The sequence below is a fragment of the Podarcis filfolensis genome (assembly GCF_964270895.1).
Source record: "Podarcis filfolensis genome assembly, chromosome: 9".
NCBI lineage: Eukaryota > Metazoa > Chordata > Lepidosauria > Squamata > Lacertidae > Podarcis > Podarcis filfolensis.
In genome coordinates this window covers 49,819,404-49,835,532 of record NC_139610.1, presented here as the reverse complement: position 1 = coordinate 49,835,532, position 16,129 = coordinate 49,819,404, and the positions used below count along the sequence as shown (strand labels likewise).

The following is a 16,129-nucleotide window of genomic DNA, read 5'->3' as shown; positions in this document are numbered from 1 at the left end:
TTCGAACTGCTAGGTTGGCAGGAGCAGGGACCAAACAATAGGAGCTCACCCTGTCGCGGGGATTCGAACCGCCGACCTTCTGATCGGCAAGTCCTAGGCTCTGTGGTTTAACCCACAGCATCACCCGCGTCCCTCTCAAGATCCCGTTACACACACACACACATATAAAATGACCGTCAATCAATAAACATAGCTGTCAACTTTCCCTTTTTTTGCGGGAAATTCCCTTATTCCAGCGCGTTTCCCACTGCTTCCCTCTGCTATCCCGGATTGTTAGATATCCTGTAGACTGTCCCCGGACAAGCTGAGGCTGCTGATCCCTTGTTTTCAAATCTGAAAGTTGACAGCTATGTCAATAAAAATAAATTGGGCCTCAAGTGTTAAAATAATCATCACTCCTGTTTTCTCCAATGAAATGAGATATTCCACTTCCAAGTCCAATAACTTAGTTCCCCAGAATGCTGTCCTGGCAGGAGCCACACCACAATGTTCAAATCACAATTTGGGCGCCACAGCATTGAACCCTTCTCTCCGATTCACCTCCCTCCCTCCCTGGGATGTTGCCTGGTGGATGACCACGAGGAGGACAGCTCCCCATTTTAATAATCACCTGCCCGCCCGGCAACTCTCCGAGAGTTGCGAATGGACATCCATGGAAAACGCTCTCATTTTACAAGCCCCCTTCTCCGATGCAGCAAAGGCAGCAGCAAAACTCAGGAATTTTCTTTATTCTTATAATTCAGCTCTTCTTTCGTGTAAACAGTAGTGGGGAGCTTGGAGGGGTATGTTTTAACATGCATAAACGGAACATATCCATACTAGACTACATTACAAGGCGGCTGTAAAACACGTGCCATTCACCGCCCCTCGCCCCACTCTCGCATGGCATCAGCATGAACATTTAAAAAGGGGTTTAAAACTGAAGATCATTTTTTCAACACGAAATAAGACACGAAGGGAAGGGAACTGCATTTTCCACTTTTTTTTCTTATTCTGAGCGCTGCTGCTTTATGACAGCTACCCTAAAACCCTGGAATTCTCCGCGTATTTCCTTTTATGGGCAGCTCTCACTGCTCTCCCCAGGATGGAACCTATGTTTAAAAATGAACCCGGAAGTTAGGTTACTAAATTTTCTTAGCTCTATGTTTCTAAGGTTACCGTATATCTCTTGAGGACGAGAACCATAGAGATAGATTCTAGAGCGGATTAAACCATGCCATTTAAGGGCAGCGCCTCCACGCGCCTGTGCGTGAAATGCGAAACGCTTCCTTCCGGAAGGGGTACGCATGCGTAGTGGATCGAAACGGGACACAGGTGGCGAGGAAACATGGCGGAGCCTGAGTGAGTTTTCGAGGGGGGAAGAAGTAGATCGGGAGAGAATCCATGTCCATCCTCCGGGAGGGCTTGGGCTTCTGCTTTTTTTGTTGGATGGAGGCATAGTCAGAGGCCTGTAAGAACAATAGATACTGGTCACAGTTCTTTGTACTGGATCGGTGGAGGGAGATCGTACGATATGGAAACCGACCGCTTCTAGGAGGCTGTGTGTATGTTTTCTAGAACGAATTAAGTCCTTGAATAGGAACCATTTGTGCAACGCATTATGTATATGAATGTGTGAAAATCGCCTTCCATTAGACCTGTTTTTGTGTTCTCTCTGACCCGTTCAAACTCTTGTGTTTTAGACCACCAAAGAAGATTCCCCGGGTGCCAGAAAATCTACTGAAAAAAAGAAAGGCATATCAAGCAATCAAAGCCACCCAAGCAAAGCAGGCGCTGCTGGACAAAAGAAAGGTAGGGGAGGCATATTGTAGGTCAGGACACTGTATGTTCACCTGATCAGCTCAGGCAGGAATTCCCTTGATCAGGTCAGCTGAAATAAATGTTAGATAAATGAGGCATGTAATGTAAAATCAGGTTTCAGTTAAAATCCTTGGGAAAAGAGAAGTGGTAGAAATCAAGGGTGTATATCTTTTTGCTTTAGAAGGATGTAGTCTTGCTTACTTCGATTTGTAGGAAACATTATCACCCTCTTCACCTCTCCAGTATTGTAAGTATAGGTACTCCCTCACAACTTATTCTTAGAATGACTTTTTTTGTCCTTCATCAAACCTTTTTCTTGAAGTTCCTCTGTATGACCGTAACCAAGACTTGCTTGAACTCTTTTGTGACTGAATCAAACTAGGATGCTATTTTTGATACAAAGTTCCAAATTCTATCACATCCCATCTACTTTTCCATGGTAACTTGCCTGCCCCAATTGTAGATTAAGCTCCTTAAACTGAAATCCAGCCCTTTTTCTAAAAGGAAAAGGAAGTAACCACATAAGTATTTCAGTTCAGAGAGCAGAAATAAGGTTAGGTTACATTAAGATAATCTGTTGCTATACTGTTTCCAACAAACTTTGTGGTTAAACATTGCCCTGTAACTTATTGTATTGATACGTATTGAAAATGCTCAGTTTTTCAATAATTTTTTTTGACCTTTACATTATCAGTCACTCAGGTGTGCTTGCTCCCATATTCTTATTCTGTCATCCAGGAAGGAAGTAAGTGCTTTTTCCAGTTATAACAGTAGGCCACGTTAGCCAGGTATATTATGTGTTTTGTGGCTGCTAATAAAACACATTATGGATAGATATATTGGAAGTTCATATCCTGTTATTACTTTATTTCATTTATAACAGTTTCCCTGTATTTTAGGGCATAACCCCAAAGATACAAAACTGTGATACTATTGACTGCTGTACAACAGTTGGCATGTCATTGTACTGAACATTTTGTACTGAAAAAACATGCTGAGCATGTTTACCATTATGTACTGAACTGAGTAGCATGCAGATAGTGACTTAAAATAAAGGCATGTCTTTTAAAATTTAATTTCCTTATTGTAGCATCAGAAAGGAAAACAAATCAGATTCAAACGTCTTGAGACATTTTTGCGGGATTCTCATCGGAAACACAGAGATGATGTCCGTCTGAGGCGCATGGAACATAAGCCCCGGTTGCTGCTAATGCCTGAGGGACACAAACTGGCTTTCGCAGTACGGATTGCAGAGTAAGCATCTGTTTGTCATCTGTAACTTAGTTTTCCAGCAATCTGCTGGTTTTCACTGCTTTGCTCATTCTAGTTTTCCAATTTGCACAGATTATGTGGATTGTTTTGTTGTTGTTTTAAAAAAATTACCATCCATGGATATATTTGCAGAACAGTGAATTGGTGTACAGTGGTACCTTGGGTTACATACGCTTCAGGTTACAGACTCCGCTAAGCCAGAAATAGTACCTCGGGTTAAGAATTTTGCTTCAGGATGACAACAGAAATTGTGCTGCGGTGGCAGCGGGAGGCCCTGTTAGCTAAAGTGGTGCTTCAGGTTAAGAACAGTTTCAGATTAAGTACGGACCTCAGGAACGAATTAAGTACTTAACCCAAGGTACCACTGTACTGTCTTGATGAATTATGACAAAACAAAAAACCTTCTTGAACTGAACACTGAATAAAAGCAGTAAGAGCAAACCTTAGCTTCCTGCTTTTGGTTTGTTTGTGTGAAGCAAACCATGAGCATTGGTTTGGACATTATGCTAAGCCCAAGGGTAGGGAATTTGATCCAACGATGTGACGGGTTCCTAATGTCCCCTCTCTCACACCCATAGTGCACTTCAAAATGTAGGCAGGGGCACCCATTGGACGTCATTATGACACTAGGTGAAGCTTTTTCCTTTACAGAATGGCTTGATTGCAAAGGACCTTTGGGCAACAAAGCACTTCTTGCTTTGTCAGTTGGGGCTTGCACTTACTGTCAAATCTGGTTTGCAGAGAAACAGGCCACTTATGGTCCCTTTACAGCTATGATTTTACCCACCCCACAACTGATGTCAAAGGAGTGGCTCTAGCTAGAGAAAAACAGCCTTGTGGGCCAAATATGACCTGTGGGCTGGAGGTTCCCTATGCCTCTGCTAAGCCAGGGCTCATAGTTTGTTGCTTCCTGCTGAAGGGAGAAATGAAAGATCAGGCTGTAGCTTTAGGACACAACTTTCAAGAAAATGTTAAAAGGTGATTGTTGATGCATATCTATATTTGTTTCCGCTTACTATGGAGCTTTATGTCCAAGGGGAGAATTTGGCTGATTTCTCCTACTTTGCTTTAGAATTAAAGGTGTGAGCCTACGCGTGCGGCATGTCATACATAGGCTACGGTTGAGAAAGATTTACAGTGGCACGTTTGTTAAATTGTCGCCAACATCTCTGAAAATGCTGCGAACTGTGGAGCCTTATGTGGCATGGGGGTTAGTACAACTTTTATTTTTGTGTGTGGGAGGGATGGTTAAAGGCAATGAAATGAATATAAAAGGCATCATAACTTTGAACTTTCTTTTTTGCATGCTAATACTGGCATGTCAGGAAAGATGAACTGGCAAGTACAAAACTGCTCTCAATCTATTTTTCTGTGAGCTTTTTGAGGATGGGGACGGGATCTCTCTACGTGTGTGTTACTGCTGCCTTTGGAAATGGTACAATCATCCAGGGCCTATTAGCCTGACTTGAAATATAGCTATATATACATTTAATATATTTAGTGTGGGTCTTTTTATCTGTTCACATCAATAGACGTTTTGCATGAAGGTGGGTTAACAGCATAATATACATTTGTGCAGGGGGTTAATCGTGTGACACGATTGGGCTCAGATCAGGCGGCGTTGGCAGGCTGCTTCAAATAAGATTTTGTGCATTTGTCTTCTGAAAACAATTTAGGCATGAATCTGCTGCAATAATCCACTTCATAACTTAACTATAACATAGGCTGTTAATACAGTAACAAAACTTTGATAATAAAAATACATGCCACAATGCATTCTGTCTTGGAGCAGTAGTTTGCACAAATCTTGATTAGTTCTATACCTTGTGTCCCATTGAGAAGAGGTATGTTCTAAGGATGGCGGAGTATTAAAAACAAGCAGGAAACTGTTACATACTGTGCTTTAAAATGACTAGTGTTGTGGCCATTCTCTGGGAGCTAAATAGCAGTTACTTACCAAACAAGTTGCCATTTTGGAAGGATCTTGTAGTTTTTGAAAAATTCTCCAGCAGCATCACCACTAATTTTGTTTACACAGTTATCCGAACCTGAAATCTATTCGAGAGTTGATCCTGAAACGAGGCCATGCAAAGGTCAATAAGAAAAAGCTTGCTTTGACAGACAACATTCTGATAGAGGAACATTTGGGTAAGAGATTAAATGTAGGGGAGGACACTAAGCTTTGGGGCAGCATGTGCTTTATTGTGATCTAGGAAAAGGGCAGTGAAATGACCAAAGAAATTGGATGCTACTATGTTTCTAAAATCATTTCTCCCGCTTAGGAAACTCTGGTATTATTTGTTTGGAAGATCTTATTCATGAAATTTACTCAGCTGGGAAACATTTTCATGAAGTCAACAACTTCTTGTGGCCATTCCACCTGTCAGTAGCTCGCCATGCCGCACGCAATAAAGCGGGGTTCCACAAAGAGATTGGCGATACTGGATTTCGAGGTAGTGGAATCAACAAACTCATTCGTCATTTGAACTAGGCTCAGGTGGGTGCTCTTAACACCGGCTTTTATGGATTTCAATCACTGCTTAGTTATATGTTAAAAAATTGTCTTGGAGTTCCTTATGAAGAATGGCCATAGTTCGAAAAAGTGGACCGCATCTGCTGTTGGATTGTGAAATTATAGGAAGATAAGGAAGCCAAAACCATCAAGTTTCAATCTCTGGGTATAAAACCAGAAGATGGGAGTGATCTGAAGTTTGACCCCTCAGCATCTTAAATTTGCAAGATTGGGTAGCAGAAATGGAAAATACTTTTTCTTGGACCTCCTGTAGTGTAGGTGGTAGAGATGGTTGAGCTGATGGTCAGGGCCAGAATGATACAAGTTCATGTGACTTCATATTCAGCTGTCCTCATGTTTGGCAGCTTCTGGTAGATTCCAGTAAGTTGTATGCAAAAAACAGAGAAGGACTAAAAGTTTACTCTGCAGTGGATCATACTTTATAAAAATCCACATGGTTTGTGTATATTATGTCATATGCTTCAGAGAAAGGTGGAGAAAATTCCTGTCAGTAGTAATAGTAATAGTAATAGTAATAGTAGTAGTTTAGGTTCTTACATACTATGAAAACATAACTAACTGGCAATTCATAAACCCAATTCATTTAAAGAGCAGTTAATTCCAAGCACCATCTTAAGTTCTCAGTGTTTTGAGGTGTTTTTTTAAAAACTGTTCAGGATTCCATCTCCAGTTACACTGCATGTTTGTCTGCTAGGCAGTAATGAGTTTAACTCTCAACAGCAACTTCCTTGTATACTTTTTTCCAGCTTAGTCATAAAAATAACATTTGCTCTTAATATTTTTCCAACAGCTTTCTTCAGTAGGCACTGAACATAATTATAGTGATTTCTTTTTACTTTTTCTAACAGGTTATGAACGCTATTAAGGATGTTCTGGAAGATATTTATTTGTACTCCATGATGTACATTGGCTCTTCAGAGACTCCCGAGTCTGCAACATGACATTACTTCTGTTCCTTTCTCTCTGTGTGATGGTGAAACTACACTTCCATAGTTGAGTTGAAAGAGATCCAAGATGTGATTTAAATGTTATCCTGCGCATAGAATAGAATGGAAGAACTCCTAAAATTTCACTTGCACAGCCCTCTGAAATTAATATATTGCTTACAAAGACAGCGGAGATGTTTTGAAACCCAGCACTGCTTTTTGCATGGAGTTTCATTATGCATTTTGAATACAAAAGTGGGAAAACTTGGCATTTTTAAGATGCACACTTGGAATAGGAAACCTAATATGATCTAAACCTGGTGATCACCTGCAGGAATATCCTGAACATGTCAGGATCCTCTTCCCAGATTGCTTGAATTGGCTGGCAACTAGTTGATGCCTTAAATTCTCCTGTCAAACCCTTTGGTCAGCCCATGTCTAAAATAGCCACTTTGAACGTAATCCTCAAACTTCTTTTGTATGTAAAGTCTAGAATAAAAAAGATTTATTAAATTTTTGCTTTGTGGGGCTTGCTTATATACCGGACAAATGCAAGAACTATTAGCTTTTGAAGCTTATAAGCTATTGACTGAAAAGATAGGCAGTTGTTCCTGTTGGAAGTATTTGGAGCTTGTTTCTGAAAGAATCCCCCCCTCTTCCCATTGATGGGCACATTTCCTTCAGGGTATTGAGGGATACAGCAAAAGGTGAGCCATGCCCACCCCAGTTCATACACTTCTCACCATATGTACTATCTCCCCTAGTCCACCCTCCTAGTCCACCATATGTACTGTCTCCCCTAGTCCACCCTCCATCCATGAACTTGGAAAAAATATGATTCTTTCATTAGCCAATATAGCCATGCCTCTTGTTACGTTTGCTTCATGATATATTTTTTCAGGTTGCGTCCCGCAGCGACCCAGAAGTACTAGAAAGGGTTACTTTTGGGTTTCGATGCATGCACAGAAGTGGCGAATTGCGACCTGTGCGCAGATGCGGGTTGCAGTCCTTTCAGGTTGCGAACGGGGCTCCAGAACGGATCCTGTTCACAACCAGAGGTACCACTGTAGTAGAGCTGCAGAGGGAAAAATTAAGCTAGAGCCAATTTGTCAGAATGGCAGTACAGCTGTACCTTGGTTGTTGAATGCCTTGAGAAGCGAACGTTTTGGCTCCCGAATACCGCAAACCCGGAAGTGAGTGTTCCGTTTTGCAAACATTCTTTGGAATGCGAATGTCTGATGCTGCTTCCAGTTGAGTGCAGGAAGCTCTTGCAGCCAATCGGAAGCCACGCCTTCATTTTTGAAAGTCGAATAGATTCAGTTCAAGAACCAAGGTATGGCTGTGTATATATAGATGCCAATATTCTAGTGAAAACGCTCCACAGCAATTAAAATCAGTAGGAAAAACTTCCATTGGTGCCAATCCTAGGTGTCCTAAGCCTAACAGCTATGTGCAGGGCTGTGAGCCAGATCAAGCTGATGTTTCCAGTCCCGAAGGTCTTGTAATATTTTGCTAACTTTAGCCACAACCACAACAAAGACAAAATTAAGTAGTTTATTGGCAGTAGACTCACATTTAAGTAAATATAGGCAGTTATACAGGACACTTATGATACAAAGACCAGTTAAAGTTTTACTTTATTTTTTTATCCTACAAAATACAATTAAAAACATTCAGTCCACACTCCTGTAATAACCAGAATGAGGAAATTCAGTCGCATATCAAAGAACAGGATTTCAGTATTCATTCTTAGAAATACATCCACAGTATATTCAAGCTATGTACAAAGTATGTTTTCCCTGTTAGTTTTACTGGAACGCAAAGGATCTATGCAGAATGTAATTACTATTTGCTAAAGAAGTTAAGAGGAAGCTTATGTACAGTCTAATTTGCACAGTCAGGGGAAGCTGTCCTTTTTGTAGGCCACCATACTGTTGACTTTGTGTATTGTAGTTGTGAAGGAACGAAGACGAACTTCTTCAGAGTTAGCAATGAACTGTGGACCAGACTCTTCCCATTTTTCTGGAACAGCTAAGTCTTTGTCTGTGAAAATCAGCAGGTCAAATGCACCTGCAAGGAAAAACCCAGTGTTACTAGATTTATATTGCATGCCTATATTCTAAATTCATTTTTAAGGGTAGAATAAAATTGTATGCTTGTATTTAAAATTCAAGCACATTCATACTTTTTCTGTATTAATGCTGCAATAATACATTAATTGAACCAAATTAGGACTGGATCATTCATTCATATCCATCACTTGATGGCTAACTACAATATGTTGAAACTGGATTATCAGAACTGCAGTTTACTGAACGAGTGTTAACCAGATTTAGGGTCATTGTCATACTACTAGTTTTAATGCCTCCAAACAATTTTACTGATGCAGCCCACTACACTTACAGCCTTCCTTCCCATGAAAGACCCCATCTATGTTATGTCAACTTAAAGTGAGCTTACAAGGAACCAGACAGAGGGCCTTCTCGGTAGTGGCGCCCGCCCTGTGGAACGCCCTCCCTTCAGATGTGAAGGAAATAAGCAGCTATCTTCTTTTTAAAAGACATCTGAAGGCAGCCCTGTTTAGGGAAGTTTTTAATATTTAATGCTGTATTGTTTTTAACACTTGATTGGAAGCCATCCAGAGTGGCTGGGGAAACTCAGCCAGATGGGCGGGGTATAAATAATAAAATTATTATTATTACTAATGTGAATCACTTTCATTGAACTTTTGACAGCATTTTCTGCAAACAGCAGCAGTCTGCTTTGTTTGAATTGCTGTGAAGTGTGAGTAAGCGGGTGGGATGAGGGTGATAAACCTCTTCCCTTCCACCCTATAACTGTTCCTGCTATCCCACCCTATTTTCTTTCCAACAGGTGTTACACCTGATCTCAGAGCACCACTGAGAAAAGGCTGGGGAGAGCATGGGCAGGGAAAGGATACAGCACCATCTAGTTTGAAGACACTATTTTGGAGCTGTTCAGCCCACTCAGATTTTATAAAATAATATGGCATCATCTGAAAATGAACTCATTATTCACCTTATTTCAGATAAATTGTTTACATTCCTTAAACGCTTGGCAATGCACTTCTTTACAGAAATTAGGTTGTATGTGAAAATGTATTAAGTTGCAGTACTCATTTCCTTGCTTTGTAGCCTATACTATGAATAAGCCCCCAAACAGATTTGCTGCATTCTATCAAGAGCATCAAGTGACAAGATACTTACATGTTGTTTCGAGTAAAGGAAGAAAAGTTACTGTGGCTGTTATCTGTCTGATAACAGATTTTATTTCATCCTGTATAGCTTTCTGAGATTTCTCTCTCGGTGCACTAAAATAGCAATCAAAAGCTGTCGTTAAACAAGTCTGATATCATAAATTAACAAAGCTATTAGTATTTTACATAGTAAATAACCACTGGTCCAACTTACATGCCATGTTTGGTGTGGTTGCTTTGCAGGTTTCCATTGCCTATGCCAGGGAGGAAGAACCATTGGCTTACAGGCCAAGTTAGGCCTGGCAGGCCCTAAACCTACTCCACATCTGATGTAATACACAACATCAGAGGTGGGACAGGAACAATTAGCAGCCTTACAGTTACACTTATGGCAAGCCCACTTCAGGCAGGTATGTGCTAGACTATAGAATTTTGGACTCTTGCTTTACTCCAAGCGCAGCCAATAGCTGACTATAAATTGTGGCTTGGTGAATTCAGAGCAGTGATGAAAGGGAAAAGCTTATTTTGGGTGACTTGATGTCATGCAATTGACAGGACACGCCAGAATGGTCCACGGGAGTGGGGTAGGGTGGTGGAGGTCAGGAGCTGGTCTGCCCGTCAAATCTTTTTCCCCACTCCTGACCTACATCTATAGCATTTTACTTGTGTGCATTTGCTGCTGACACCCCAGGCCTTAGAATGGACTGGCTGACCACTTTGCAAGCACAACCCTTGCTTTACTCATTTGCAAGCCATGTCTCCCCCTTTGGAAGTCCCCATTTTGAAGGAGGCAACTACGTATCTCTATATCCACAAGCATATCCATATCATCCATCTCTCCAAGACAATTATGTTGTCACCACAATTTGCCATATGCTTTTTTTGTACCTGGGGTGAGGGAGGAGCACAATTTGAATACAAAGCTGAATAAATGCCTACATTTTGCACTGTTTGAAACAATGGTGTTTGAATGCACTTACCTTTCATCCTTTGCAGCTTTGTCACATTCAATGTCAAACTGCCACCTTTCCAGAACTTCACTGGTTTCTTTACTGGAGATCACCACTACTAGCCGCTGAACTAGGCATTCATAGAGCCATTCTGAAAAAAAGCAAGACAAAAAATAGCTTCCCAGAAGTCCCTTAAAACATTTTAAACCACCTGAAATAAACACTACCACTGTCTTTCTGCAAACTATTAACCATACAGACAACCTGCAGTTTATAGGATACACATGGTACACTTGATTTAGGAAGCCTGATGTGCAAGAATTATGCCAGAACATCAACTAAATAGAAATTTCAAATAGTATTCCTATACCATCAAACCTCGGCTCCCAAACGCCAAAAACCCGGAAGTAACTGCTCCGGTTTTCTCCATTGACTTTGCCCTTTGATCCTCGGATGTCAAATGTTTCGGAAGTCAAAAGGTCTTCTGGAACGGATTACGTTCGACAACTGAGGTTTCACTGGACATAAATGAGGTGACTTAATTTTATACATGAGGAATGGCCAACTTCTGTATTCTTGGTAGTGGATCTGTTTTTCTAAATTGCTTGGGAGTCCACAGTATGTTTTGCCACACAAACTGATCTTATTATATGGCTTCAGGCTTTACCAGTTGCTTGTGGTATGACAAGGTTAAAGCACATAAAAGTTTCAAAAATCATATTGTCAGAAAAGCACTATTAAATGTCTGGGTCAGATATAAAGACTTGCTGGAAAATAAAACTCCAAGGTGGCTGTCGCCAATGGAAGCTAAGGCAGTTAAAAAGTCAAATATGGAGTCCAAGTGGCCAAGATACTGGGAAATTTTGGAAAAGGAAGGGGACAAATTGAGATTGCAGAGTTTTGAGAAATTAAAAGGGAAGGTGAGAGACTGGTTGCACTATCATCAAATAAATGAAGCGTTTAAACTGGACAGTAAAATTGGCTTCCAGGTGGAAAAATCAAAATTGGAGACAGAACTGTTAGAACCCAGTACTAAGAATTTGTCCAAAATGTACAATTTACTGCTGAAATGGAATACACAAGATGAAACGGTTAAATCGGTCATGATTAAATGGGCTCAGGACATTGGTCATAATATTTTGTTTGCTGATTGGGAAAAGTTGTGGACCACCGGGATGAAATTTACGGCATGTAATGCCTTAAGAGAAAACATTATGAAAATGATATATAGGTGGTACATAACCCCAGTCAAGCTTGCAAAGATTTACCATGTGCCTGACAATAAATGTTGGAAATGTAAAGAAACTGAAGGTACATTTTTTCATCTTTGGTGGACTTGCCCGAAGATTAAGGCATTCTGGGAAATGATCTATAATGAACTTAAAAAGGTATTTAAATATACTTTCCCCAAGAAACCAGAGGCCTTTCTCTTGGGTATTGTCGGCCAAGGGGTGTTAAAGACGGATATAACTTTCTTTATGTATGCTACAACAGCAGCTAGAATACTCATTGCGAAGTACTGGAAGACGCAAGAGCTACCCACACTGGAAGAATGGCAGATGAAGGTGATAGACTACATGGGCTTGGCAGAAATGACGAGCAGAATCCGAAACCAGGGAAGAGAGGCAGCGCAAGAAGAATGGAAAAAATTCAAGGACTATTTAAAGAAATATTACAAAGTTAATGAAAGTTAGAATGATGTTGGACTGGAAAGTAAATGGTTACTATTAGCAATGGTTAAGACAAGGAGAATAAGGAAGAATAGTCTAAATTTAAATTAAAATAAGGGAAGATTTGCTGAACAATCGATAAGAATTTGGAATACAGAAAGGGGAGGCATGAGGAAGTCGGGGAAGAAAGGTATATGAAATTAGGATATGAAATGATACATGTTTTTTGTTATGTTTTTGTCTTTGTATGTTTATGTTTGTTGTGTTGTGTTTATATGGAAAAAATAAAAATATTATAAAAAAAAAAAAGGCTTTACCAGTTGCTCTCATCTAGCAGTAGTGATTTCAGAGTTCTGGAACATATATGAAAGGTATATACAAATTACAAAGGTAATACAAATGTATTACCAACACCCATTATTGAGGTTGCTGCTAACTGCTCCCATGATGAAAAAGGACTCTAAGAATAAAGGAGTGTTTACCTTTGTACTATCTTCTGGAGACTGCAGAAACAGCACTTCACTGATACAAAAGCCCAATAAAGATGAGTTTATCTACCTTTCCATTTCTTTAAAAAAGAAGTGTCTGCTCAGCTTCAACTGATTCTCCAGTTATGTCCCTTCCTAAAGAACACAAATCTGGCCAATTGCTGCATCCAGGTTAGATTACTGAAAGGAGCTGCCCTTATAAGAGCATTTAGAAACTACAATCAGTGCAAAATTTGGTGGCCAGAATGCTTTCTGGTGCTCACTATTCAGATCATGTTACCAGTCTTGTTCCATCAGCACTGCTTCCAGTTTGTTTCTATGTCCAATTCAAGGTGCTGGCTATTACCGTATTTTTCGCCCTATAGGACGCACTTTTCCCCTCCAAAAATGAAGGGGAAATGTGTGTGCGTCCTATGGGGCGAATGCAGGCTTTCGCTGAAGCCTGGAGAGCGAGGGGGGTTGGTGCGCACCGACCCCTCTTGTTCTCCAGGCTTCAGGAAGCTATCCGCTAGCCGTGGGAGACCCAGCTCTCCCAGGGCTAGCGGAGACCTTGCCGGCACCCAGACGTTTGGGGCGCGCTGAGCTCCGCACGCCCCAAGCTTCGGGATTAGTGCAGCGCACCGGGGGGGGGGGGAATAATTTCCCCCCTTTATTCCCCCCCCAAAAAAACTAGGTGCGTCCTATGGGGCGAAAAATACGGTACCTATAAAGTCCTGGTTTGAGGGCAGGGTATCTGAAGGGCCTCCTGCTTCCATATGAACCAGGACCTCAGTTGTAGTAATCAATCACCCTGGGTTCCTTTGGAAGGAATATAAATTTAATAAATGAACCACCAGAAGGCCTGTTCTGAGCTACACAACCAAGGAGGGAATGTTTGGCTGTAAAAGGTAACAAAGGTTTTTTCACTGGCAGGACCCCAGTTGTGGAACCCTCTCCCACGTAAGTCTAACTGAACCTATATTTTATGGTTTTTAGGCAGGCAGACAATACATTTTTCTTCTGTTATGATTTTAAAGGTTAGTAATCCTGCTTTTCTGATGTCTGCACTTTAAATGATTGAATAGAAAAGAAACAAGAGGTGGCATAAGATTTTGCTGAGACCACATAGGCACTGTCATCCAAAGAAAGATCTTGTATTCATCTACTTTGTGCAATTTTGACAACAATATTTTCTTTAAGGGAAACTGCTGAAAGTTTTAAAACTACGTTTTGTCCAATTTGTTGAGCTATTAGGGTCATTTTAAATTATTGTAAGTCTGAGGACAGGGACTGTGTTGTTTTCTTAATTTCTATGCAGTAATAAGAAAACTGTCAGGAAATCATAAAAAAATACCTTTTAGCTGTCCCACCACATTGTTCAGATAATTTTTAAGTTCAGAGTCTGCAGTCACAAGCATAGTAAGTCCATATTTCTGAACACGTGTAAATGTTTCAGCAGGATAGATCCCACGTTGGTATAAGATACTGTTGATACCATATGCTAGAAGGGAAAAAATATTCAAGTGTTAACAATACAAGGACCATCACCTTACTTTTTAAATTCCTTCAGTTGCTTCCAGCAGAAAGCATAGCATGTGCCTGTTTTTATAAGTGGCAATCTTCTCTGCAGGACAGAGATAATGGCTCAAGGGGCAGAGTTCATGCCAGGTGCCAAAGCTATTGGCTGACAAAATTGGAATTAGCAGTCTATTATTTTATTGTGGCTACAAACCAGTAACACACATAGCATGCTTATTTTAAAGAGTCATCCTTTTTTCGACATACAGTTTAAAATGAAAGCAGATAAGGACTCTAATAATGCACATGTGCTTTTATTTTGGTCAGTGCAACTTCTGTTTTAATACTACAGTGGGAGGTTAAAGCTACACTTGCCAAAAATGTTACATTGTTACATTTAAAACATAACTTCACATTGTTTTATTATTTAACGAAAACAATCATCTTTAGACCTAAGTTTGTGTGGTAGGTTATTTGTACACCTCCAAATTTATGTTTGCTCTCCGTATCATAATTTTACCCAACACCTAGAACTGAAATTCCACAGTTCATAGAATACTCGATTAAATGATATCAGGTGGACTTACGCAAAATGCAAAACAGGTAATGCTGCTCTCTCACAATACTTCAATTAGATGAAGTAATATGGCAAGAGTTTGTAAATCAATGTCTACAAGGGCTTATGGCTGAGGGATTCTAACTTGAAGGGAAGCTTAAACCAAACCACAAATGCTCATAACTGGTCCAAGAGTGGACAAATTGGAATAAGCATGCTTATTTTAAAGAGTCACCCTTTTCCGATATAAAGTTTAAAATGAAAGCAGATAAAGACTCTAAGGAGAACAGGCAGTGCGATCCAGTGCTTTGTCCACAAAGCTGGGAAACCTCACCAGCGCGGTGCTACCGACGTGTGTGTGACTATCAACATCTAAATCAACGAAGTCTTGTGGTACCTTAACACTAATATATTTATTATAACTACAAGCTTCTGTGAGCTACAGAACCAACAAGGAAGTTGACAGCGCAGTACTACAGGTGCCTGCTCAGAAGCACGTTCTTTTCAAGGGCGCTTACTCCCGGGCAAACGAGTGCTGGATTGCAGCCTGGAGCAATTTACCTTGGAAAGCTACTCCACGCACAGCCAGTAAGGTGTTTTTTCTTTTTCTTTTATATTGCGATGCAAACTTTTGCTGGCACGCTGTGGGGCGCTATACCCTCAGCGACAGGATGTTTGTGTAAAGCAAATAAATCAACGTGGGGGAAAGTAAAGGAAAAGAGAAGAAAGGATGGCTGGCCTATGCTGCATCCCGCTCCTTCCCCTCCAGCTCGGGCGCCATCATTCCCTCGCAGCATTATCCCCTCCTCCCGATCCTAGGCGGGCACCCCTACTCGGAAGTAAAGCCTCTTGGATTCAGCGGGGCTTACTCCAGAGTAAGCGGCTCCCCTAGGAGCAGCCCGCCCAACCGAGTCCCTCCACTCTCCTTTCCCGACTAACTCACAGAAAAACTCGGCGACGATCTCGGCGCTGCCCCGCAAGGTGATGCCCTGCTCCCGGCTCTGCTGCTTCGCCATTCGAAGAGGACGAGGCGACGGGGGTTGAGCTCGGACTCCGGACGATCTTCCCGCCACCTGATTCAAAATCCAGTTCCGCCTCCTTCGCGTCGCGCGAGAGTACGAGGCCACAGAGGGCGCTCCCCCGTTGCGCGTGCGCAGCAGGAAAGGGGGTGGGGCCAACAGCAAGGCAAGCGTCGTTATCCCCGAAGCCTATGGGCCGTA

The 16,129-nt window shown here is 41.2% G+C and overlaps 2 protein-coding genes across 2 annotated transcripts; one reads left to right on the top strand and one right to left on the bottom strand.

Moving 5' to 3' along the window:
- The first annotated feature begins 1,210 nt into the window (after nt 1–1,210).
- On the top strand, nt 1,211–7,048 carry RPL7L1 (ribosomal protein L7 like 1). The gene is made up of 7 exons (XM_083571928.1): nt 1,211–1,341; nt 1,683–1,791; nt 2,891–3,054; nt 4,145–4,282; nt 5,111–5,220; nt 5,355–5,569; nt 6,454–7,048. Exons 1-6 carry the CDS (start codon nt 1,328–1,330, stop codon nt 5,561–5,563), a joined length of 744 nt encoding a protein of 247 aa, XP_083428054.1. The 5' UTR covers nt 1,211–1,327; the 3' UTR covers nt 5,564–5,569; nt 6,454–7,048.
- Nucleotides 7,049–8,071: 1,023 nt separating this feature from the next.
- On the bottom strand, nt 8,072–15,987 carry MAD2L1 (mitotic arrest deficient 2 like 1). The gene is made up of 5 exons (XM_083571973.1): nt 15,853–15,987; nt 14,190–14,336; nt 10,729–10,849; nt 9,759–9,862; nt 8,072–8,601 (listed from the first exon to the last, which is right to left on the bottom strand). The coding sequence occupies exons 1-5, from the start codon at nt 15,923–15,925 to the stop codon at nt 8,429–8,431; spliced, it is 618 nt and encodes a 205-aa protein (XP_083428099.1). The 5' UTR covers nt 15,926–15,987; the 3' UTR covers nt 8,072–8,428.
- Between the last annotated feature and the right edge of the window lie 142 nt (nt 15,988–16,129).